General features: G+C 35.8%; 1 protein-coding gene across 1 annotated transcript; it reads left to right on the forward strand.

Annotated features, from left to right (window-relative positions):
* Positions 1–27,058, forward strand: FAM199X (family with sequence similarity 199, X-linked). Its single transcript, XM_081278053.1, has 6 exons — positions 1–509; positions 12,530–12,749; positions 21,046–21,195; positions 21,442–21,603; positions 22,919–23,185; positions 24,381–27,058. Exons 1-6 carry the CDS (start codon positions 313–315, stop codon positions 24,549–24,551), a joined length of 1,167 nt encoding a protein of 388 aa, XP_081134179.1. The 5' UTR covers positions 1–312; the 3' UTR covers positions 24,552–27,058.
* The last annotated feature ends 806 nt before the right edge of the window (positions 27,059–27,864 follow it).

Consider the following 27,864-nt stretch of genomic DNA (forward strand, 5'->3'; position numbering starts at 1 on the left):
CGGTGGCGCTGCGCTGACTGGCTGGGCGGGGTAGTGGCAGTGGCAGCGGCAGCGGCAGCGGCGGAGGCTGCGGCTGCAGAGGCCACTGGGGCGCCGACAGGGTGGCCGGCGACCCTCTCTGCCCTCGTGCAGCCTCTTCACACAGATCCGCACTCCCTGGGCAGCGGGGACCTCGGTGCTCAGCCCGCCAGCGAGCTGCGGTGGGCACACCCTGGAGCTGCGGTGACAGCGGACAGGTTAGAGTGGGGGCAGGGGAGGGCGCGGGAACAGCCCAGGGCCAGAGAAGGAGTCCAAGCCGGACAATCTCCAGCCATGTCCGACGAGGCGTCGGCCACCACTTCCTACGAGAAGTTCCTAACCCCGGAGGAGCCCTTCCCGCTCCTGGGACCCCCTCGTGGCGTGGGCACCTGCCCCAGCGAGGAGCCAGGCTGCCTGGACATCAGCGACTTTGGCTGCCAGCTGTCCTCCTGCCATCGCACCGACCCGCTCCACCGCTTCCATACCAACAGGTATGAGCCGCCTCCGAGGGCAGCGGTGGACTTCCCATATCGCTGCCTATTGCTGGAGAACGCGGGGTCGCGCCCCAGCGGCGTTTCAGGTCCTTTGCCTGAGGCTGAGCTTCCAATGGCCCCCTCCCCCACCTTCCTTCGACCAGCGCTCATTCCCGGGCTCTTTCCCTCCTCCTCCTCCTCCTCCCTATTTTCACCCCTGCCCTCTGATTTTCCTTCCCACTGGCGTTACTAGGTTTCTTTCCTCCATTCATCTTCTTACTACAGCGATATCTTGTTTTCCTGCCCTCTGCTTTTTCCCTTCCACCTCCCCATCTGTACCCTGCGAATCCCAAACCCTCACTCTTGATTTTTAGATGCTCCCCTGTTTCCATCCATCTGCAAAAGTTTAACCCATTCCATTTCCGGTACGCTATAGAGTGAATTTTGGGTGGCTCAAAAATCAATCCATGGATCTTTGAAAGGTGGCACTTTTGAAGCTCGAACCTTCTCTTTCCCAATTTTTAACCTGTCTTAATAGTTATTTTCCCATCCACCTCCCCCATTTTTTAGCGGAGCGCTGTAAAAACTACCCCCCCTTCCTTTATGAACTCTTTGCCTGAGCGCTTTAGGCCCTGCCAAAATGTATAAAACTCAAAATCTGGAAGATTCCTTCATGTAACATAATCCTTCGTTTGCTTCCTCAGTGTGGGGTTAGAGCAAGGCTTAAAATGAGCTTGTTTATACAAATTTTATTCAGAGGGTGCATCTTCTAACTGGTTTTATTGGAAGGCGGTGTTCTGGAGAATTCTCCCACGAAAGTACTTAAGTGTTACATCAAACGTTGTGGGAGATTTGAAGATGTTTTAGATATAAGCCTCAACTTTTAATAACTGAGGATATTTGAGATAGGCATACAAAGGACTGGGAGAATGTGTAAAAGGGACTTGAGAGGGTTCGGCTGTAGAAAATACTGGAAGTAAGTAGTCTAGTTCTTATTTCTGATCCAAGTTTACTATGTGAGTTTGATCAAATCCGTCCACATTTTAGTGTCTTGCATATTTTCCCCTCCTACCCACTTAAATCAATCTAGATCTACTGAGTCTCTACCAAATACAAGGAATGTATAAAACATGATTCTTATCTAAAAGAAAGTTATAGTCTGTGGAAACAAAGATGCTTTAAAACTCTTTCAGAACATCAGCATAATACAAAATGGCAGTAAATTTTTTACAACTATTCCAAGTTTTTATTGCAAAAACGAAGAAACTGAGGCTCAGAGAGAAAAAGACTGATTTGAAGGTCACAAAACCTTTCCTAATCAGGGAAAGGCCTAGTCAGACCTGGACTACTCCTTTGGAGCCAGTGATGGAACTTGGATCAGAACCAATGGATCTAGGATTATCAATGGTCATTGTAGTTTCTTAGACTGACTCACAGAAGCCTGTTTAACCATGATGTAACTAACATGAGTGTAAAATTGATAAAATCAAGTATTAAGGTTATTTGCTTTGAAAAATAATATAAAAGAATGCCTTTGCATATATTTGGTATTCAAGTTTTGCAGTAGTGGAGTAAGTTACATACCCAGGAAAGTTAAATGATTTTAGAATTAGCTGGCTCTGACGATGAGGGCAAGGAAGTGGGGGCAGAATTTGAGGGTCACTGTTGCCAAAACTGGTGGAGGTTATGGGGAGTGAAGCAGTGAGAATAATATGTTTCTTACAGTTTGTTCTGTTCCTCCTCCTCCCCATTATTTCCTTGTATTTTTTCCCCTTTAAAAGACTGTGAAAAGGTCAGGGCTGTTTTCCAGAATGGGGCAGTGAGGGTGAAAGGAGGTTCCTGTCAAGGCCAAGTTTGTCTAAGTCAAGCTTTATTTTTTATTTTTTTCTTACTGCCTTTTTTTTTTTTTTTTTTTTTTTTTTACAGTACAGGGGATTGAACCCAGGAGTGCAGGACCACTGAGTCCCATCTTTAGCCCCAGACACGGTCTTCCTAAAATGCTTAGCCTGGCCTTGAACTTTTACTCCTCCTGCCTCAACCTCCACAGTAGCTGGGATTATGGGTGTGCCACACCTAGCACTGCCTGCTTTTTTTTTTTAACTGTCCCTTTTCTACTGTATTTTTCACAAGGCTTGGAATGGTAGCATGGGATCTAATGCTCTGCATTCTTTTCAGCAGAAAGTAGAAGAAACAGAATTAGCAATATTTATAGCAGATGATGTTTCTGCCCTAGGCTACCTTGCTTTTTAAATCTTTTCTCCTTCTGGAATGTTCTGCCTTCTTACCCCTCTTCAAGATGGTGTTTGAGAGAACCATATGCTTCCAGCCATTTCTTTTCAGGGAGAAGCAAACAGCTAAATCATCTATGTAGGCAAAGTTTAATATAGGGAGTTCTTTTATTTTGGAGTTGTATGTGTCACTTTTTTTCTTCATATCACATCATTTGCCAATTCAAGCAACAGTCCAAAAATCAGATGTGAATAGTCGAGTACTAAAATTCTGCTTTGGGTTTAGTCACTGTAAAACAAGTTTTATTGGAAATAGAAAGCTTGTCAGTGCGTAGATATTTGGTTTACCTTTAATTGGCTTCTTCCTTATTATCGGTAAGAAAATAGGGAGATTGTTTAATTAATGCCCTTGATAAGGACCTTGTGATTATGACTATTGTGCCTACTCATTTACTTGAATGAGCTCTATTTCCAATCTTCATTAGCCAAGAGAGTCATGGAACTAATACTGGTCCCTAAGTTTGAATACATGTGTGCACATTAGAATCATGTTTGATATAGGTTGGTGTGTCACTGATCTAGGTTCAGTAGAAAATAAATTACAGGGACATAACCATTTTTTTTGAAGAATTTTCATTTTCTATCAAGGTATGGTGATGTACTCTTGTAGTACCAGCTACTGTGGAGGCTGAGGCAAAGAATCACTTGAGCTCACAATGTTATGAAGCTGGGGCCTTCCAGAAAACTGAGACAGCATGAAGACCCACCCTTCAAACCCTAATTCTTACAATCTAGTCACAAAGATTTCAGACATGCCACTCAGAGTAACAGGAATGAGTTTATTGAAGGGATAGGAAAAGGGAAAGGGGAAACTCTCAAGGGTGGGAGTGGGTCCTCTCAGAGAGGAGAGGAACAATGTGCCTCTCCTGGACTCCAGTTTTATTGGGGATCCCAGATAAGTTTCCAGAGAGTCCCGCCCAGGTCCACCTCTTGACTTTTGACTGACAGCAGGTTGACATCAGACTTTCAAGTGCCTGTTGCATAACAACTCTATGATACCCTGGCTTGTGATGAGTAGTTTTAATTGGACTCTTAATCATTTTTACATGTTTTATGGTCAGGAGGAACTATCCTTATCTTCTAGAATCTGATTTGTGAAGAGGGTCACAAAAGTTTCCCTTCAAAGTAACTTGGGTTCTTTTTATCAACAATATTTCCTGCTTACATTTCTTTACAGATAACATGTAGTTTATTGAGGAATGTGACATATCCTGTCCACTTAGGCCAGGCAGGGCTGCAGGCAAATTGCTTTTTGGCAAAGAAAGCATGTGGGGTCAGCACAGTGAGCCCGTTTTATAGAATTATTCTCTTAACCTCATGTTTCCACCATCCTCATCTGTCTGTCCCCTAACCAGAACTTAGACCAGAAAACCAGGCTGGGCAGCATAGGAGACATTACCTTAAAAAAAAACAAACAAAAAAAAAAAGGAGGGAAATCACATCTTTTAGAATTTTAAGAACTAATTGAGTTTTTCTAGAATTTTGGAAAAATAGAATAAATTTAAATCAGCTAAAAAATTAAGACTTAAAAAGAAACTTGAAATGTCAGTGTTTATATATATATATATATATATATATATATATATATATATATAAAATTTGTGTGGGCATGTTTTCAAGACATTCTCTGTGGTTTTTGGACAGGGTTTTTCTGATGTAAATGGTGTTTTTCTCTTGAATTAGCATCAGGACTTTTTTTTTTTGGTATACTAGCTATGTCTGCTGCAACCACTCCCATCACCAAAAACAGATGTCATTTAGCAGATTGGAAAATTTTTCATGATATTGATAGGTCCTATGATTAAATTGTGAGATGACAGAAGTTAATATTAACTACGAAGTATGTTATTCTCTTCATCCTTCAGGACTGCATTAGTACTATGACATTAAACAATTGTGAAAAGTGTGTGGGAGGACAGTGCCTTACTTTTTGTACAACTTACCTGCAGGGTATGAAATGAACTATTGAATAAATCAGTTACTCAGTGATGAGATTTTAGAGCCCCATTTTCAACCACAATTAAGCAGAAAAATTCCAATACTATTGTGTTTCCTTTTTTGTTATTGTTTGGCACTGCTGGGAATTGAACCTAGGGTCTCACACATGCTAAGGAAATGCTTTACCACTGAGCTACATCCCTAGCCCCTATTGTGTATCTTTTATACCACACACAGTTTTACTATCTAGGTATAGAACTGGAGGTGCAGAAGAACTGTGGGTTACAGGTGGGAGAAACAAATTGGAGGAATTTGGTTTAGGGACTTGAGACAAAATGAGAATGGGGCTCAGGCTTTGGAGAAATTTCCAAGCTAGAAATAATAGACTTGGAGGTATGTATTAGTCTTCTTTTTGTCACTGACCAAAATGTCTGACAAGGATAACTTAGAGGGAAAGTTTATTTGGGCTCACAGTTTCAGAGGTTCAGTCTGTTTTGGGCCAACTCCATTGTTCTGGGCCCAAGTGAGAGAGAACCTCATGATGGAAGGACAGGGTGCTCCATTCATGATAGCCAGGAAGCAGAGGAAGGGATCACAGGGAAGTTAACCCCCAGTGACCCACCTCCTCTAGCTATACTCCACCTGCCTATAGTTACCACCTAGCTCACTCAAATTAGGATGTACTGATTAGGTTACAGCTCTTACAATTCAGCTATTTCACCTCTGAATATTTTCCTGCATTAATACAGGAGCTTTGCAGGGTGGGGGTTCCTCATATCCAAACCATAATAGAGTAATCAACAGAATTTCTAGTAGTGTGATAGTAGTAAAAGCACAGGTTCTAATGGCTGAAAGAGTGGGAGTTTTTCAATAAATCTAGCAGGGAATGGATGATAAATTTTTTTGTTTAGTTTTTCTTTTCCAATAATAGATATTTTAGCTTCCTTGGAGTAGGCCATAGAAAGGGAGAAGTTGAAAACAGAAGAGAGGTTGAGATGAGTGGAGATAGATACGGTGAACTCAGAAGCCCAAATGAAGGATTGACCTTAGAAATGGCACAGGAGGGGTTGGAGTTGTGGCTCAGTGGTAGAGCACTTGCCTGGCATGTGTGAGTCACTGGGTTCGATTCTCAGCACCACATATAAATGAATAAAATAAAGGTCCATCAATATCTAAAATCAAATACTTAAAAAAAAAGAAATGGCACAGGATTGTTTTTTAACTTCTAAGATAATAGAAGCAGTAAGGAAGATGGGTAATGATCTCAAGACAATTAAGGTAGCTGGGAGGACAGTAGGAAACTTATGGGAAATAGAGAAGTGGGTTGTGCCATCTACTCCCTATTGGAACCCTGATGACCTGTTAGAATCCAAAGGAGAAGCAGAGTGGGGTGACTATGTGGGGATTCTGTCAGGGATTCAAAGATGAATATTTATGATGATGAGGGACTGTCCTCTAAGAAAGAATGTATAGCATGGATTTGGAGTGACTTTGATCAGCTTGACAGTTTTGACTTTGACAGTGCCTGTTGGCTGGATTCTCATCCTGAGAGATCCACCTGAAAGAGGAAAGAACTACAGAGGAATGAGTACATGGTGGACATCCTTTCCTTTATTCCACATTTAAATAGCTACTTATCAAAATACAACTGAAAATTGTTAGTCTGTATATTCTTGCTGAAAAACCTTGCAAAGAAGTGTTCTTGTCTTTTTTTTTTTTAATTAAAATTGGGGGGCTGGGCTTATGGCTCAGCAGTAGAGCACTTGCCTAGCATGTACAAGGCACTGAGCTCGATCCTCAGCACCACATAAAATAAATAAAATAAAGGTATTGTGTCCAACTACAACTAAAAAATTTTAAATTAAAAAAAAATTGGGGCAGGAAGCCTAGTTATTGAGTTAAACACCATTTCATTGGAGTTCTTTTTTTTTTTTTTTTTTTTTTAAAGAGAGAGGAGAGAGAGAGAGAGAGAGAGAGAGAGAGAGAGAGAGAGAGAGAGAGAGAGAGAGAGAGAGAGAGAATTTTTATTTATTTATTTTTAGTTTTTGGCAGACACAACATCTTTGTTTGTATGTGGTGCTGAGGATCGAACCCGGGCCGCACGCATGCCAGGAGAGCGCGCTACCACTTGAGCCACCTCCCCAGCCCTCATTGGAGTTCTTGTCAACATTTTTTCTTGTACACTTTTTGGAGAAAGTCTCCTTTGAGAGTAATGTTATAGTTATATTTAGAACCTTAGTATTAGGCAGCTTTCCCTTAGTGAATAAGATGGAAGAGCTTGTAAATTTGAATGATTCAGTGCTACGCCTACAATGAACATTCATTGAAAGCTGTCAGAACAGTCAAAGTGAATCACAGTTAAATTTTTATTATAAAAGCTCATAATAGAAAATTGAAGGCATATTAAAACTATGAAGACCACTCATGATCCCTTTTCCCAGAGTTAACAATTTGTCAGCACTTCAATGTTACTTTTAATGTCCCTTCTCTGTACAGATAGAGGTTTAAGTATCTCTTATCTAAAATGCTTGGGACCAGAAGTGTTTCAGATTTCATTTTTTTTTTGAATAGTTGCATGTGCATAATGAGATATCTTGGGGGTCAGACCCAAGAGTAAACACAAAATTCATTTGTTTCACATGTGTCTTATACATATAGCCTGAAGGTAATTTTATACACTATTTTTAGTGTGCCTGTATTTTGACTGCAGCCCATCACAAGGTCAGAGTGGAATTTTCCACTTGTTGTGTCAAGTCAACATTCAAAAAGTTGAATGGATTTGGAAAGGTTCAAATTTTGGATTTTCAGATTAGTGATGCTTAACCTATGTAATTTTTAAAAATCACTATCAGGCCACATATACTATTTGTGATTTGTTTATTTGCACTAATATAGATGAATGTTTTCCTTTTCAACAAATCATCTGAAAATGTGATTTTTTTAAATGATTACAAAAATACTATTATTGAATTATGACAGTTATTCCCCAGGTTTTAAGGTCATTTATTTTCCCATTTTTGCTATTATAAATGATATTTTTTTTAAAGAGAGAGAGAGAGAATTTTTAATATTTATTTTTTTTAGTTCTCGGTGGACACAACATTTTTGTTTGTATGTGGTGCTGAGGATCGAACCCGGGCCGCACGCATGCCAGGCGAGCACGCTACCACTTGAGCCACATCCCCAGCCCAATATAAATGATATTTTTAACATATTTGAAATTTATTTTTTCTAAATTTCTATTTGGGGAAAGGAATAGATTTCCTAGAATATAAATTAATGGAGTCCAAAGGTATGGACCTTCGTTGGTGGGGGGGGAGGGTGTCACTTGGGATTGGGCGCATGGGACTCTACCATTGAGCTGCATCCCAGCCCTTTTTATTTTTTATTTTGAGACAAGGTCTCATTAAGTTGCTGGGGCTGGTCTTGAACTTGTAATCATTGTGCCTCAGTCTCCCAAGTGGTTGGATTATAAGAGTGTGACACGGAACCCTGCTAAGAATGAACCTTTTTAATGCTTTTGGTATGCATATACTACTAATTGATTTTCAAAAGGATTATATCAATTTATACTCATATCAGAAATGGATAAAAGTATTTCTTGCTATGTTTTTATCCACACTGCTTTAAAATAATAATAAAACAATATTATAAATTCGAAGATAAAGAATTTTAAAAAAAATCATTAGTAATAAAAATACTTTTTTTTCTATTTTGTAAATGATTTGTAAAGTAAAAAGCCCAGTTTACTTGCCACTGATAATAAAAAAGACAGAGGCTTCTGAGAATATCTAGAACCTTGTTACATAGTCATAAATCTGAAAGGCTGAGAAACATACTAATTTTGCCTTATAGTAAGGGCACAAAACCAAGCAAATCCCTAACTTCCCAGTATACTAATGGTTAGATTATCAAATGTGACATAGCTTTTTAAAAAGGTATGTTATTACTCATTGAGGGAAATACATTTCAGCAGAATTTTTACAAGCTGAAAAGAAATTCTAATTAAAAAACAATTATCTAACAGCTTTTCCTAACAGTGAACATTGTATTTGGCACACAGAAGATACTGACTAAATGTTTGTTGAATGGGTGAATGAATAAAGGGGGGAAAGTCATGTGCAATTTGAAGACATGCAGTTTGAAGAGAAAATAGTTTGCTCAGTGTAACTGGCTTACTGTGTCTAGGAGAGCACTTATGATTGAGGTTTAGAGCTTTTATTGCAAGCTCTGAGCAATTTGGTTAGATCTACTAGTTTGTTAATTTTTTTAAATGAGGATACTGCCCACACAGCAAGGATACAATGAAACTAAGTAATACTACATAGTATTCTATAATTCTTAGATGAATGATAGATTTGTAACAAATTATCAACATGTGCTTTTTATTTATTGAACTGTAATAGTTGAGTGTGTCTATACAGGCTCCTGCACATTTCAACTCTACTGTCAGCTCAGCAGAAATAGATACCATACATTTTTTTGAGTTTTCCAAATTTGTTAAATCATGAACTTCTGAATTTAATGTTAGCTATGAAAAATAAGGAAAGGCTGTGGGTGGTGTCATCTTCTGTAATCCCAGAGATTCCAGAGGCTGAGGCAGTAGGATCTCAAATTCGAGGTCAGCCTCAGCAATTTACCAAGACCCTGTCTCAAAATTAAAAATAAAAGGTTGGGGATGTAGCTCAGTGGTAAAGTGCACCTGAATTCAATTTCCACTTCAAAAAAGGCAGAGAAGGGGCTGGGGATGTGGCTCAGGCGGTAGCGCGCTCGCCTGGCATGCGTGCGGCCCGGGTTCTATCCTCAGCACCACATACCAACAAAGATGTTGTGTCCGCCGAGAACTAAAAAAAATAAATAAATATTAAAAAATTCTCTCTCTCTCTCTCTCCTCTCTCACTCTCTCTTTAAAAAAAAAAAGGCAGAGAAGGAAGTTAAAAAAATTTATAATTAAAAAAATCTGGATTTAATGAAGGATGAGGAACAACCTAATAATAGATAAATAATAGGCTTTTCTTCAGGAAGCCATTAGTTCAGTAGCTTATTAGTATTGGAAATACTAAATCATTATCTTCAGAATTAATTCCCTATTCTACTAGCAAAGCAATGAAAAAGATCTCATTATCTCATTAATGGTATGAAACTAGTGGAAATTTACAAAAGAAAACAAATTTTATACCGTTTTTTTTTTTTTTGGGGGGGGGAGTAGTAACAGGAATGAGCCCAGGGGCACTTAACCACTGAGCCACTTCCTGTGCGCGCGCGCTCGCGCTCTCTCTCTCTCTCTCTCTCTCTCTCTCTCTCTCTCTCTATATATATATATATATATATATATATATATATATTAAACTTTGTTTTTTAGTTGTAGATGGATACAGTACCTTTATTTATTTACTTTTATGTGGTGCTAAGGATTAAACCCAGTGCCTCACACATGCCAGGCAAGCATGCTACCACTGAGCCACAACCTCAGCCCCCTATATATTATTTATTTAGAGACAGGGTATCGCTTGCTTAGGATCTTGCTAAGTTGCTGAGGCTGGCTTTGAACCCACAATCCTCCTCCCTCAGCTTCTCGAGCCTTGGATTATAGGCATGCATCATCATGCCCAGTAAATTTCATAGATTTTTAAGACCATAAAACAACAACAAAAAAGGCAAACCCCAAAATCCCTTTAACAAATAGTACATGAAAAAAATCTTAATATTCTTAATGCATGAAGAATTCATGAAATCAATAGATGAAAACATTTAACACAGAAAAACACCATTAGAAAAATAGCTAATACATATTTAAAGCTTTGATCATCCTGATAATCAAATAAAAATGTGAATAAAATATTTCTGTCCCAGGAGATAGGTAAAAGTTTTCTTAAATGAAGATTTCTATGCTGTTATGGTTATGGTGAGATGAACCTTATTTCAGTTTTGATTTTTGTGTGTGTGTGTGTGTGTGTGTGTGGTACTGTGGCTTGAACCCAGGGCCTTCCACTTGCTAGACAAGTACTTTACCACTGTCCTATATCCCCAGCCCAAAATTAACGTATTATATGTTGCCTTAGGGAATATGAATTGATGCAGCCTTTCAAAAAGGTATTTGACTAAATGTACTGTGGCCCTTAGGAGTGTTTATATTCTTTGACTCAGTACTTACCTTTCAAGCAGTCTATCCTGGGAGTTTTGATGTTTGGATAAATAATTATAAACAAAAAGCTTATCTCTGTGTTATGTGTAATATATAAAAACAGAGAGCAGTCTACATATCTGTTATTGGGGAAATAAGGTATATAAGTTATGATTCATTCAATCAATATAATATTATATTGATATTAAAATAGTTTCAAATAATATGCAGGTTGAGTATACCTAATGTAAAAATTCAAAATCTGAAACTTCCTGAATGGCAACTCGACATAGCAAGTGGAAAGTTCCACTGTGACCTCACGTGATGGAATGCAGTCAAAATACAGGTGCACTACCTGCATGTGATGACACATGCCTCTAATCTCACCTACTCCAGTGCCTGAGGCAGGAAGATTGCAAGTTTGAGGCCAGCCTTAGCAATTTAGTGAAACCCTGTCTCAAAATAAAAAGTAAAAGAGGGTGTGGATATAGCTCAGTGCCTAGTACCTCAAGAGAAAAAATAAAATAGGTGCACTAAAAATATTGTATAAAATTACTTTCAGGATATGCGTTTACAGTGTATATGAAACAAATGTATTTCATTTTTATACTCAGGTCTCATCCCCAATACATATCATTATGTATATGCAAATAATTCAAAATTTAAAAAATGATGGAAACAATTCTAGTCCCCATTTTGTTTTAAATGTTTTAGGTAAGGGATATTCAACTTGTGCTTAGAAAAATGTTCAGTATATAATATTCAGTGTAAACAAGATACTAACACACATATATGTATACGTAGGCTAATTGCCAATTCTGTAAAAAATATATATATGCATCTAGAAAAAAGTTACAAAATTTTATAGGCTAGCTGTTGCTGGATAGTGGAACTATAGGACCTTTTAAACATATTTACTCTTTTTTTTTTATTCCAGCATCTCTACAGTGATCCTGTGTAACATTAATATATAAAAGTTATTTAAATATAACAACCACTTCTTAAACTTCTTCCTGTGTACGTTGTTGGTGATTTTCTCTGCCATGAACTGGCTGTCCTCGTCCTTTAATTTAGTAATAATAGCTGTCATGTATTGAGCACTTTTTATGTGTGCTAAATTCTCTGTATGCATTCTTATATACTGCTCACAATAACTCCATTTTAAAGATGAGGACGTAGGCTTGGAAAGGTTGTGATTTACTTAAGATCAAAGAGCTAGCAGATGATGACAGAGCAAGAATTTGTACTCATTCTGACTCCAAGGCTTAGTCATACCCACTGTGTTATATATTTTGTTTTGGAAGAAGGTTCTACTTCATTCCTAATTTAAATATATTTTTGTTTTAAAATGTTTTATTATAAAGTTTTTCAGACAGCTATAAAATAAAATAGTATACTGAACCCTTTGTACACATCACCCAGCTTCAATTATTCACATATGGCATCATGCTTTATCTATATTTCTAACCTATTCCCCAACTCCTTTCTTATTATTTTGAGGCAAATCCCAGACATATTTTACTCATAAATATTTTAGTATATTTTCTTAAAATGTAAATGCTTTTTAAAAATAATCACACTATTATATTACCTAAAAATACATTCCTCATAAATGTTTCCTATTAATAACTTCAAAGTGTGTGGACTGTAGTCGCTGTCATGATTTCTTTTATGTTATGTTTTTAAAGGTGGAACCTAACTTCGTGTGGAACAAGTGTTGCCAGCTCAGAATGCAGTGAGGAGCTGTTTTCATCAGTTTCTGTTGGAGATCAAGATGATTGCTATTCCCTGTTAGATGATCAAGACTTCACTTCTTTTGATTTGTTCCCTGAGGGGAGTGTCTGCAGTGATGTGTCTTCTTCTATTAGTACTTACTGGGATTGGTCAGATAGTGAATTTGAATGGCAGGTAGGTATTTGGTCATCTCCCTGCCCACTTACTGGGGATTGAACCCAGGGGCACTTAGCCACTGAGCCACATCCCCAGCACTTTTGGTTTTTAATATTTCATTTTGAGACAGGGTCTTTCTTAAGTTGCTGGCTTTGTACTTGCAATCCCCCTATCTCAGCCTCCTGAACCACTGGAATTACAGGTGTGTGCCACCATGCCCAGCTTTGTTTTTTCTTTAATTGACATTATTACTATATAAATACAAGTACAATTTTTCTTTTTCTTTTTTTTCATTTCTACCTCAAAGTAAGTTTTTCTACAATCTCCAGATCTGGGGATTCTTTGACAACACATTTTAAGGTTGAGAATTCAATGAAATATGCATTTTTTTTGCAAATATATCCTTTAGCCTTATGATGCTATAGATAATCCTTTTGTAGGTTTTTTTAAATTTTGTAGTTATAGATGGACAGAATGCCTTTATTTTATTTGTTTTTATGTGGTGCTGAGGATCAAACCCAGTGCCTCATGCATGCTAGGCAAGCACTCTGTCACTAAGCTACAGCCCCAGCCCCTTTTGTAGGTTTTTGTTTACAAAATAATCAGTACTTTTCTATGCATGAATCCAGGCACATTTATTCTCCCTGCTTTGTAATAGATAGCCTTATGTCCTCATAGGACACACATCAGTGTCACCTTATGTATCTAATGCCATAAACCATTATTACCATAAATACATAATTTTTGGTTTTGTTATCAGAAATGGAATATAATTTCTCATTTTGTATTCTCTTTGTAGACATTTTTTTCACCTGACACTTTTCTCATGGCATGTATACCATACAAAATGGTTTTGTGGCAAATTGTTTGAAAATGCTGCCTTATAATGAGTACAGTCTATCAGAAGATATAGATGATGTTTTCCCTACATCCTTTTTACTGATTATAAAAGGCAATAACATTCCAAGAGCTCTTCTTTCGTACAGCAAATGTTTTATTCCACAAATAAGCTTGAATGCTTACTATATTTGAAAACTGAATACTTGAAGTGATATTCCAAAACAGGAATCAGATATTTTATTTCATAAAATTCTTAAAATATCAAATAATACAGAATGACATGAAGTTAAAAGTCTCAAAGTCTCACTCCACCGTGGTCACCATTATTAAGACTTTATATGATAGCTCTTTAACATTTTGAGGAACTGCCAACAATGTTTTCCAGAGTAGCTGCCTCATTTTTCATTTCCACCAGCAGTGTATGAAAGTTTCACTTTCTCCACATTCTTGCCTACACTTCGTATTCTTTCTTTTGATTATAGTGTCTTACTGGGTGTGAAGTGGTTATGTTCTTGTGAGTTTTGTTTATATTTTTCTAGTGACTAATTGTGTTGAACAACTTCTCCTGTGCTTATTGGCTGTTTGTACATCATCTTTGATGTTGTTCTATTTAAGTCCTTTACTTGTTTTTTAAATTGTGTTATCTTTTAGTTCTAAGAGTTCTTTTGCTACTAAACTTTTATCAGGTATATAATTTACAATTTTTTTCCTGTTTTGTGGATTGTCTTTTCACTTGATAGTTTCTATTCACTTCATAGTATCTTATGTAAACATTTTGAATTTTGAAGTCTAATTTATTTGTAGACTAATCCAGTATCATTAAGATTTTCACCTGTTTTCCTCTGAGTTTTAGAGTTTTAGTTCTTATACTAAGTTAGGTCTTTGATCCATCTTGAATTACTTTTTCTTTCCAGTATGAAATAAAGGTCCAAATTCATTCCTTTGCATGTGGATTTCCAGTTGTTCCAGCACCATTTGTTGAAAAGACTATTTTTTCCTCATTAAACAGTCTTGGCACCCTGTCCAAAATAGGGTTATCTTTGGACTCTCAATTATTTTCCATTAATATGTGTGTCTGTCCTTACTCCAGTACAGCATTGTTTAAATTACAGTTTTGTAGTAAGCTTTCAAAATGGAAAGTGGGAGTTTTCTCACTTTATTTTTCTTTATAAAGATTGGTTTGCTTTTGGAGGTCCCTCCCAATTCTATATGAATTTTAGGACGAGGTTATCCATTTCTACAAATGGCAGTTGGAATTTTGAGAGAGATTGCATTGAATCCATACGTCAGTTTGGGGAGTATTGACATCTTAACAGTATTAAATATTCCAATCCAAGAAATGAGATGGAATGTATTTATTTACATCTCCTTTAATTTCTTTCAGTGATGTTTTAGAGTTTTTAGTGCCCAACTCTTATACTTCCTTGGTTGAATGTATTCCTAAATACTTTATTCTTTGTTCCATTATTATAAATGGTACCATTTTCTTAATTTCATTTTCAGATTGTTCATTGCAAGTGTATATATGTTTAAAGATGTCTAATTAATTTCTGTATACTGATTTTATATCCTGCAACTTTGCTGAACTTGTTTGCTAGCATTAATAGTTTTTTCCCTGTATAGATTCTCCAGGTTTTTCTACATTTAACATCATGTCATCTGTGAATAGAGATAGTTTTTCCTTCCTTTTTTCCCAATCTGGATATCTTTTATTTCTTGTTTAATTGCCCTGGCTGGATCATACAGTGTTGAATAGAATTGATGAGAGTGGGAGGATCTTGTGTTTTTTTCTCATCTCAGGGGAGAAATTTATTTATTTATTTTTTGCCATAAGCACCCTATATCATACTGAGGAATTTATCTTTTGTTCCAATTGGTACAATTTTTTTTTTTATGAAAGAGTATAGAATTTCATCAAATGTTATTTCTACATCAGTTTAGATGATATGTGTTCCTTCTTCATTCTATTAATAGAATTGATTGGAATTCTATTAATAGAATTGGTAGTGTTACATTGGTTGGTTTTCATGTTTAACTATCCTTACTTTTCTGGAATAAATCCTAATTGGTTATGGTGTATAGTCCTTTTTTTTAAAGAGAGAGAGAGAGAGATAATTTTTTAATATTTATTTTTTAGTTTCGGTGGACACAACATCTTTTTTTTAATTTTTATGTGGTGCTGAGAACCGAACCCAGCGTCCTGTGCATGCCAGGCGAGCGTACTACCACTTGAGCCACATCCCCAACCCGGTATATAGTCCTTTTAATGTGCTTCTGGATATAGTTGTTTTTTTTTTTTTTTAGTTGTTGATAGACATATACCTTTATTTTATTTATTTATTTTTATGTGGTGCTGAGGATCGAACCCAGTGCCTCATATGTGCTAGGCAGGCTCTCTGCTCTCTACTACTGAGCCTTAACTCCAGCCCCTGGACATAGTTGTATAGTATTTTTTAAGGAATTTTGCATCTGTACTCATAAGGGATATTAGTCTCTGGTTTTCTTTTATCTTTCTTTTACTTTGGTATCAGGTAACACTGGCCTTATAGAAGGAGTTAGGAAATGTTCTTTCTTCTTGATAAAAATTTTGTAATATTTTCTTATTTAATGTATGAATTTTTCCATGTTCTTCATAATACATTTTGTAATGACTATATGATATTCCTGCTGTTAGTTGTGCCAGAACTTGTGAAAATGTTTTGTTTACTTCTGTTTCAATTTTTTGTTACAGATAACACCACAGTGATAATTTTTGTGTGTCTTTTTTATACTTTAGAATCTCATTTTTAAGTGTGTAAATTGTATTTAAAATCATACTTCAAGGATTCTTAATAATGTATAATCAGATAGAGCCTGGTGATTATGGGAAATATATTTTCTGCTTAGTTCATGTGATTTATTTAGAATTCTTATCATCTATAATGTCACAATGTGACAGGCTTTTAAAAATTTTAATTGCTGGCTTCTTCACTCATTTCATGAGTGATTAGAGTGGAAATCCATCCACAACTACTCACAGTTAATGTACATTAGTGGCTACAATGTTGGAACAAAAATCAGGTCTGCTTTAGTAATGTGTTTTCCCACTTCTGAAATTGGAGTATGGGTACTCTGTTACCATGGATATTTACTATTTAAATATGCTGAAAGGTTTGAAATGCTGTCTTATTTTTGTGGGGCCTCATAATGATGAGCAGTAAATTGTCCAAGAGGATAATTACACATTATATGTTAGGAATAATATAAAGTAAAAATTGTTTACTATAGTTTAAAAATTCATATTACCTCTGTTGAGATTAAAAAGCATATGTGTTTAAATCTTTCTTTTAACATTAGATATTTCAGTTGCTACTAAAATAAAAATAAATAAAAAATGATTCATAGATTCTCTAGGAAGAGAAATGCTAACTTCTTGATAAAGCAAGATTTGAACCTTAGAATAAAGCAGATCTTAGCATTTGAGGTAGCATCAGTGCATTTTGCTTACTGATCATTTGCATTGCTTGCAGTCCTTTCATTATTGAAGATATATTTGACTAGTCTTAGAGCTTGAGAAATTATTTCTATTGTTGGGCAGGAGAGCTTAGAAAATTTACAGAGTAATTCAGCTGTCACAATTGAAACCTAGAGGTGCAATCTGAAATTACACATCAGCTGTTACAGAAATGAGCTTACTCATAAAATTCTGCTGCATCCTGCAGAAAATATGGCAGAGCTTTGATTTAATTCTCCTTATGTGTCACGATTACTGATTATAATATAAATATACCAAATATTATCCCTGAAAAATGTAGGATAGGACTCATTAAATATTTTTATTCTGAAATATATTATCAGTTATGAAATGGAACATTGCTGGTCTAATAAATATACAGGAGCCCATGCAATTAATTCTGCTGTACAACTGCTTCTCTAATCCCATATGTCCAATTGAGCACATGACATTTCCACTTGGATGACCTTATTGTTTAATATTAACCTGTTATCTGATGCTGAATCCTTGGTCAGTGATGCCACTTCCAAGTATAGTGTTTCCATAGGAAAAAATAAATTCTGCTTTGTGATATGTCTTTATAGCATAGTGAAAAATGGCTATTGTCTGTTCAAAGGACATTTGTGTTTTTCCCAGTATCACCACAGACTCTCAATATCCCAAATTGTGTTCTCTCATTCCAAACTGCATCCAAGGCAAGGCTGTCTGGCACAGTTGAAAGCACTGGACTTGTGTCAACTTCGAATTCTGCCACTAGTTGTATGCCTCTCTCTGGATGTCATTTTTCCTTATTTTTAAGAGGGTGTTGAATTACAAAGATCTGTAAGATTGCTTCAGTTCTCTTCCTGTAACTATTGAAGTCTTTGAGAATATCACCATGGGTGTTCATATGACCTTGAAATATTACCAGTTTTCTTCTAGTCTCAACATCTGACTCCTTATTCTTTCATCAGTTATCAAACAGCTTTGTAAATTGTTTTTCATTAAAAAAAATATTTCCTATTTATTCCCTTTTTTCTTTCTATTTTTGCTTTAGTCCAGGCCTTAATCATAACAAGAGTATCCTAATTCCAAACTTTTCTCACTATTTTGTCCCCATAGTACTTTTTAACTAATTTTCCCTAGTGACTGCTTTCATCACATGATGCTATGGGCCAACTTCTATATGCCATTGGACATCTTCTGGTTCTTCTTTTGAGCTTTCAAATCCCTAACATTGATTTTGTTTTAATTGTATTGTTTTTCAACTTGCCTTTTTATATTTTCATCTGTGATTTCACTAAGTTATTCTCTTTACCTGAAATGCCATTTCCTTTTCCCCTTCTGTCATTCTGAAATACCTCCTTGTGAAACTCAACCTAGTCACTTTAGCAACATATAGTATTCCCTGAATATTTATGCTACCTTAAACCATGGCCAGAGATGGAAGAAGGTTTTAAAAATACATCTCTTTTTTGAGTATCATCTATGTGTCAGGCATGTTATCTAATTTAAAGCTCTGTCAATAATCCTTTGAAATCAATGGCATTAACCACATTTCATATAGTCTGACGCCTAGGAGATATTCTCTGAAAACTTAGATTAAAGAAAATTTCTTGATTTTGAAAGTATAGGTATTTTAAAATATTTTTTTAGTTGTAGATGGACAGAGTACCTTTATTTTATTTATTTATTTTTATGTGGTGCTGAGGATCAAATCCAGTGCCTCATACATGCTAGGCAAGCGCTCTACCACTGAGCCACAACCCCAGCCCAATATAGCTATTTTGAGTGTTTCTTTTTTCTGCCTTCTTTATCGAAGGAACTTGAAATACAGGAGACCTTTCATTTGATAAGGAGGGTCTCATTGTGTTTGGAGACTCTAGGGAGATCTCTAATGTAACGTTGTGATTTGAAGTTTTGAAATCAATGAAAAAGTAGCAGAGCTTTTTCATTTTTGCCAATAAAGCTTGGAAAAGAGATGACCTTCGTGTGTGTATTCAGCAATCATCCTTTTATAGCACTGGCTTGATAACATTAGGGATAAGGGTGAACGATTCAAGCAGTGTTAATGAGATTTTTACAAGTCCTACAAATTGTTGGAAGTTACTTATACACTAGTATTGGATTCATCAATGACTATCATAGTGAAAATATGGTTTGTAGGATTTAGTTGCTTATGGAGATGTAGAAAAAATGGTCCCTAACAGTTTCATTCTAAATATCATAATTATAGTGATTGATCCCATTTTTGTGGCCTTACCCAATCTCTTCTATATAATTGACTTCCCAATTCCCCACCTTTAAAACCCTCACAGGTCTCCCAAACTTTAATCCTGGAGTTTCAACTCACTGCTAAGTATTTCTATGAATGACCTATCATCTCAGGCCTAGCATTCATCCTGTGCTCTGTTATATTTGGGTGTTATTATCTTCCCAACTGGAGTATAACGTTTTTGTGTAAGGACCAAAACTTACACTCCTTTGAATCTCCTGTGCTTGTTATATTGTGCGTATAATAGGAGTTCAAATACATGATTGTGATAGTTTTTGTAACTGAAGAAGCTCTTCTCTTGGTAACTTCAAAAACCTGGAAATCACTCAGTTCAGGTTTAGTTGCAAACACTATAGAACAACAAAAAGGTGCTGTTTTGTACCTTGTAAACATGAAAACAATATCTTTGAAAATTGTTACATGCTACTTCAGCAGAAAATGATTTCTCTTTTTAAAAAATATTTATGTTTTAGTTATAGTTGGACACAATATCTTATTTATTATGTGGTGCTGAGGATCAAACCCAGGGCCTTGCACGTGCTAGGCAAGCACTCTACCATTGAGCCACAACCCCAGCCCCTGATTTCTCTTTTTGACATATATGTTAAATACATTTATTTAAATCCATTCTCACTTTTAAAGGTGAGGGATATGCTTATCACTTTGATTGTGGTGATGGTTTCTTGGGTATGTGTATGTTTTCAAATGCATTGAATTGTATACATTTAATATGTACAGTTTTTGTTTTAAGTGTACATTAATAAAGCTATAAAGATTAAATCCCCTCTCTTTTTTAACAGGCAATATAAAATTATGGCATATATTTTTGCTGTTTGTCTCACCTTAAGCTGGTTTGATTTGCTGTGTGTTAGGCTTGCTTTTATTTCTCTTTTGTCTACACTTTGTTTTCTATTTTTCTATTTTCTTTAGTACTTCTGGTCTTTAAAATTTCTTGCTTTAGGGCAATTCATATTTTGAATTTTTAAAATTTTCTTGAGGTTGTTAACATGGACTTAAGGACAAGAACCATGGTTTATTTGTCTTTTTGTTGGCAATATGACTAGAAACGTCTGGCAAAAAGCCAATGAGTGACAGCTCATTCAGATCTCCCAATATTCAGACCAGTACTTCTTATTTATTGCTCTTTGGGCCCTAGTAACAATGGCACTCTAAATTAAAAATCTTTAATGATTTGGGGGGATACCAGGGATTGAACCCAGGGGCATTTAACCACTGAACCACATCCTCAGCCGTTTTTAACTTTTTATTTTGAGACAGGATCTCACTGAGTTGCTTCAGGCCTTGCCAAGTTGCTGAGGCTTACTTTGAACTTTAGATCCTCCTGTCTCAGCCTCCCAAGTCACTGGGATTACAGATGTACATCACTGCGTCCGGCTCCTTAATGATGATTGTCTCTTAAGTTAGCACTTTAACAAGTTTTGATTATGACTTTAAACTTTCAGAAAACATATTTTATTGCATAAGTGAATATATATATGTGTATATATATATATATATATATATGTATGTATGTAAAGAGAATATTGATTATGCTGCCGTGTATAAATTAGGTGTACATCTGAATTTATGTTCTGTGATTGGTATATTTACCATTAGTTTTATGTAAAAGTAACTTTTAATCAATGAATGAAATTTGTTGTGATATTCAAAATGTGTTTTTAAAATTCTTGCTTTCCCTATCTCCTACCTTCCTTGTTTTTATAAAGTTACCAGGCAGTGACATTGCCAGTGGAAGTGATGTACTTTCTGATGTCATACCCAGTATTCCAAGTTCACCTTGCCTGCTGCCTAAAAAGAAAAACAAGCACCGAAATTTAGATGAACTTCCTTGGAGTGCAATGACAAATGATGAACAGGTAAAAATGTTGACATGCTTAACTGAAAGCATATGTGGAGAATATGTGAAGCCCATTTTATTTCCTATTTAAAGCCACTTGGTAAATATGGATTGTTTAGTAAGTCTGAATTTGAGCTTTAATTGTTTTTCGGGAACCAAATATAATGTTAAGTGTTTCTGATACATAAGATATGTTATAATTGGTATATTGAAGGACCAGAGGTTTTAGCATTGATATTGTGTGTTGTAATTTTTCATCATATAGGTGGAATATATTGAGTATCTGAGCCGAAAAGTCAGTACTGAGATGGGCCTTCGGGAGCAACTTGATATTATTAAAATCATTGATCCTTCTGCTCAAATCTCCCCTACAGACAGTGAGTTTATCATTGAACTTAACTGTCTCACAGATGAAAAACTGAAGCAGGTATGTTAATACAGTTTGTTTGCCTATTGAAAATGCCACCATCTTATAAAATGTAAAACGAATAATCATGCATATATACATTGAGAAATCACTGTTGTGATTTGTAATATTTAAAAAAATGATGATGGGGGTGCTAGGGTTGTAGCTCAGTAGTAGAGCACTTGCCTAGCACGTGGGAGGCACTGAGTTCCATGCTCAGCGCCACATAAAAATAAATAAATAAACAAAGGTATTTTAAAAAATGATGGGACTGGGGATATAGCTCAGAGGTAGAGCATTTGCTTGCCTAGCATATGCAAGGATCTAGGTTCATTTCCTAGCACCACAAAGAAAAGAAGAAGAAAATGGAAAAAAAAAACAATGGTAATATTAGAGAACATGTGCTTTTAAAAGGTTTTATGTACTTCTCACCTGGTAGTACCTTTTCTGGTCAACATGGATCTAGAACCTGCTGTTCAGTTATAAAGGCTTTGAAACTTAGTTTTATTATATAAGGTGTGGTTAAGCTAAGGTATAGATTTATTCTAACTCAATTTACAAAAGATGAATTGACAGAATAAACATACTCATTAACAAGCTCAATACTTCAGTAAATATATTAGCTGAGGGCATTGAGTAGTCTTATGGAGTAATTGACTGGGGTGAAATCTAATGACTATTCCCTCTGCCGTTCTGAAACTTATATTTCTGGTATCTTCTAATTATAGTCTTTGCTGCTCCCTTTTTCTCTAGTAGATGGCTAAATGAATACTTAATATTTTTATGTTCTCCTTTTGGTTTATTTTGCATTTATCATCTGTGAAAAATTTCTCTCATTTCGATTTTTCTCTCAATAGACATAGAATATAATTTTCTACATTCCAGCCCCTTTTATTTATTATGCTAAATTGCTGCCTTGCATTTGAAGACAGATACCATTGACCCCTCACTAAAGTATAGGAACAAATACCCTGATCATAAATACAATTGTTAATTTACTTAAGTCATCTTAAGTGGAGATTTTACAAATGATTAATCACATCTATTGTGCTTTGTTTTTATTTCTATTAGCCTTTCATTCACTGATTATACTTTTATGCTTTGAAAGTTTGTATCCATAATATGTTTTCTAGCATTTCAAACAGTCATTTTTTTGGGTAATTGTTTTAAATTTAAAGATTTCTGTTGCCCTTCTATTCTACTTTATTTATACATTTGTAGCACTTTTGACAGTTTTTTTTAATTAAGGACAATGTGATTTTTTTTCCCCTCCAGTATCTTGACAGTCAAATATCAAGGTATAACACTAAGCTGTTTTTCATCCTCGTGTCCCAAGGTCAGAAACTATATCAAGGAGCATAGTCCTCGCCAGCGGCCTGCGAGAGAGGCCTGGAAGAGAAGCAATTTTAGTTGTGCAAGCACTAGTGGAGTGAGCGGTGCCAGTGCCAGTGCCAGCAGCAGCAGTGCCAGCATGGTCAGTTCTGCAAGCAGCAGTGGGTCCAGTGTTGGAAACTCTGCTTCAAACTCCAGTGCCAACATGAGTCGAGCATACAGTGACAGCAACCTGTCTGCAAGTGCAGCAGAGCGGATTCGGGATTCAAAAGTAAAATGTCTAATCAATACAAAACTTTACCTTTCAATATTAATATTAGTCCTTCTTCATTTAAATTTCTTGAACAGTGAAAATTGTCTATCTAGATGCCTGTGGGTTTGGATTTTAATTGAACAAGCAGGATGCTCTGCTGTCAAAGAGAGCACTCTAGGCTGAGTGCTTTGAAGTACTCTTTTGACCCACAATCATTCACATTCAATTTTATTTGATTTTTGTGTCTGTCTTAAATAAGATATTAATGGAAATAATGAGTAATTCTCAAGATTGCAATATTGACTGCAACTCACTACTGAGCGAATCTCACTATGTTGCTGATGTTGCTGTCTATTAGCTCCTAAAAATGTTGTGTATGTCTTTTGTGTGTGTTAAATGTTTTCTTGATGTTTTAACCTTGAATGTTCCTTCTTAGATAATTTAGACATGTAATAATGCTTTCTGTAATTTCTGTCTATAGAAATCCTTTATAATAATATCGGGTACTTTTAAAAACAGAAAGTGTAAGTGTATATGGAATGGTTCTGAAGCTTAACAGGAGCATTTGGTTCCTTGCAGTGATACAGTCTGGAACCAATTTAAAGATGAAAAGAGAATCTCTTTAACTCTTTGAGAACTCAGTGGTGACTTAAAGATACACAATGATTTCTTTCCTGGTTGTTAACAAAGTAGCAGAAACATAGCCAGCTTTGTTGGTTGCCAGAGGATTTCTCTTGATATGTGGCCATTCCTTTTTGGCATTAGTTCCCTGGTATTGAAGATTGGATTATTCACTGGGGTTCTAATGGGGTTTTAAGATGATATTTGGCTAATATAAAAAGGCATGATTCTTTCCCAGCCATTATAAAAATTGTTAGTGCTTTTGGGTTCAAGCCTCCTTAAAAGCATAAGTGGTAGAGATTTATGAAAAGTTCTCTACATTCTATATTCATTTTGTCCCCTAGTATTAATTTTGTTTTCACTATGCATTGATGCTAATGTGCCTTAATAAGTGTCTGGTTATCCATAGCTAGCCCAGATGATCAAGTATCAGCCCTTCCTAGTCAGAAGAGTTGCTGGTCAAATGCAATGAAAGGAGAATCTTGAACATCTCTTAAAATTGGGAAAGGAGAATATTGCGCTATAAAAAACACTTTGGGGTGGATATTCCAAGAAGTAAACCTTACTGATCTAGAGCTTTTTACTTTGACAGAAACGATCTAAGCAGCGGAAGTTACAGCAGAAGGCCTTTCGCAAGAGGCAGCTGAAGGAGCAGAGGCAGGCCCGTAAGGAGAGGCTTAGTGGGCTCTTCCTTAATGAAGAAGTGCTGTCCTTGAAAGTGACTGAGGAAGACCATGAAGCAGATGTTGATGTTTTGATGTAATAAGGATGAATTTATCAGTGTTCTTTCTAAGCATTATTCTATCCTTATTGGTTTACATGCATCTTGACCAAAATTTTGGTTAGGGCTGTGCTGATATACCATTAGTAACTTAGGCCAGAGATTCTCAGAGGGTGGTCCCAGGAACTACAACTTTAGCATCGCCTGAGAAATTTTTAGGATTGCTTACTATCAGCCCCACTCCAGACCCAGTGAGTCAGAAACGCTGGGGGAGTAGCCCAGCATTGTGTTTTTCAACCAGTGCCAGGCTGTTCTGATGCACATTCTGGTTTAAGAACCACTGGTTTAAGTAAATGTTTTGACTATTTAAACTTTATGGTAGTTAAGTGGGTTTTTTTCAAAGACTAGTACTTTTTAGGAGATTTTACTTCATGGTACTGCTGACAAGTAGTTTGTTATGTACATGTGTATAGATCATAATTCAGTCCCCCTCCCCTTTTTTGTGGTGCTTGGGATCAAACCCAGGGCCTCACGCATGCCAGGCAAGTGCTCTACCACTGAGCCATATCCCTAGCCCCTTAGTTCCCTTCTTAATGTTAAGATTTCATAGTTTACTTTTTCTAAAGGGCCATAGCATAATTCTCAATTCCTTGTGGGAATCTTTCTTGAAGCGGGGGTGGGGTAGAGTAGGGGTGTGTGTAAAGTGTGGATTGCTGTTTACTATAGTGCCTTCATTAGATTTAGTTCTATTTGTTTTCATTCATTCTTAACTCAAAGGTGTAAAAGAACAGGCCCTACTCTTTTTTTCCAGTTAGGTTTTTTGTTTTCATTTTTCCCTTTAGGTAAAATTGAATCCTTTCTGCAAATGATAACTACTGAGGATATAATGTTAGTAGTAGCTGAATTGTAGACTTGATACTGTTGATTCATATGCAAGTAGAGAAAGCAATTAAGCAGAACAACTGATTCTATTTTCCCATTGCTTTCTGAAATTTTAGGCTGCAAAATTGTCTCAAAGATAAAAAATCTCTCTCTTCTCGCTCCCCTTCCCCTTATCATTCTCTGTTTCTCAAGTTCTTTTTGTGGGTCATTTTTCATCCAGCACAGCTCTAATTTTAAAATATTTGGTGTAACAGCTTCAGGCATGTGAACAAGTTAATGTTCAAAATTAACTGATGACAGACAGCCTTTAGAGTTCTGCTAAACTTCTCTATAAATTGCTGTAAGTATACAGATCAGTGAGTTACAGAAAACACCTTAATTTGTTGGTTATTAATAGAACTCTAAATTTAAATGTGAAATCATGTAGATTCTTTAAATGTTTTCACAGAGAATTTATTACAGATTTAGAAATAGAGTGATTCCTTTTCTTCTACTACATGTCTTTGAACACGCACATGAGTTAAAGAAGATGGAAAGTGATACTACTGACAATCAAGCTGCTTTTCGACTTTCATAATTTTCTTTTTATAGTGAATAACATTTAGGAGGTAATCTTGATTCTGTAGGAAGAGTCATAATCAATATTTTTTTAAACTCTAGAGTCCAGAGGTCAATAGAATTTCTAATTCTTTTTAACATTAGCTCATTAAAAAAAAGATCAACTTAAATTCTTAATTCTCAGTTGTTATAAGGCTTAAACTTCACTGTAATCATTTGTTTTGAAATTTTGATTTCATTTTGATTCCTTGTAGGTTAAAGAATTGAAACTGAGGGTTAAATTAATACATTGCAGTTTTGCAAGGTCTGTGATTTAGTGGTAACCTTTTGAAGACTACTTCTAAAGTCAGAATGTAAAAGTTTACTAAAATAAAATCATATGTGTATCTTTCTGACTTTCCTCTTACTTCCTCTTTGGTGCCCCTACCCAGCTTAGAGGACTCAAAGAGAGCTGGGAAAAGACCCCAGACTACTTGGAAGAAGATGGAAAAGATAAACCTCATTGTTTTCCCTTCCAAGTATAGGAAGAATAAAGGGAGAGAAGAGCAAATACATCTGAATTCTCTACCTGCTTTTAGGAAAAACAAAATCCAACAGACTTATTGCCTGCTCTTTATCTATGATTCAAGGAAAATAGGCCACATTGGGAGACCAATGTGAGCAGCATTTATCTGTCACATACTTGGAAACTATTTACTTTATATGGTGACCTGTAAAAGAAAATCCCAGTGGTCACTAAGAGAAATTCCTAAACAGGGTCATGATGTGATTTTAAGACCAATTCCTGTATTCTCCCCCAAATCACGTAGTTTTATTACCTTAGATTTAACTTAAGTCACTATTAAACAAATTTACCAAAGTGCCACAAAGCGAATTTTTAAAGTTTGTAAAGGTTTGGTTGTTTGTAGAAGTGTGTCATAAAATTTTGTGTAAATCTGGATGCACTATCTTTACTATAAATTAGAGCCAACCCATAAAGAGGATTTGGAAAACAATGAAATATTTCTTTCATTAAAAATAAATAAATAAATAAATAACTTGAACTTGCTTATAATCTAAGAGGAAGACTACCAAGTCTTTCTCTATCCCTCCAAAAAAGAAGCCAGCCCCCCAAAAAATGATTTTTATCTTTTTAATGCTTCATGTGGATAATTAAAGTTTGAATGATCTCTTTCTTGGAATAAGTAATTATTTATTCAATCTGTTATCTCTCTAAGTTCAAATAAAAGAAATACAACTCAGTATTTGTCCTTCTTAAATATAAACCCTTATTAACCAATTAGGGTTAAGGCAAGGCTTATTTGCCCCAGTGTTGGTTCTCATTTGTACAGAACTGACATTGCTGCAAATAATTCTCCTCTTTAAAAAATAAAACATGTTAGCAGAGTGCATGCTAAAGTTCCCACAGACTTTCCAGAGACCTTTGATTAGAGATCTTATAATGAATAGTATTTCAGTCCTTACTGCTACTTTTAAAAGCATGAACCTTGAGTTAAATAAAATGGTGTGTATTTTTCTACAGTTTTGCAACCTATTAAAGGAAGACAGTGTGCTATAATGTGTAGTGGGGTATAAAGGGCTAATTCATTCTTTCTCAACAAAAACTTAAAAGTAATACTTGTCTCATATTTTGTTGGATGTGGCAGCTTAGTTTAATTTCTTTGTCCCTTGGGTAAATTAGATATTGCTGAATTAATCTCAGAAACTGACTTAATAAAATAATGACTCTTCATAGATTGAGTAGATGTCTCATTTTATTTAGCTTTTGAAATGCTAAATCTCAAGAAAACTAAAATTATAAGAAATTATTATATAAAGTTATCCAGATTCTGATGAGCTTTAAAAATTGTAAAATTTGTCAAATATCATCATATTTAGGCCAAAAATGTTAGTATATAAACAATATAGAAGTCTT

Source organism: Spermophilus citellus (assembly GCF_964194105.1).
Source record: "Spermophilus citellus genome assembly, chromosome: X".
NCBI lineage: Eukaryota > Metazoa > Chordata > Mammalia > Rodentia > Sciuridae > Spermophilus > Spermophilus citellus.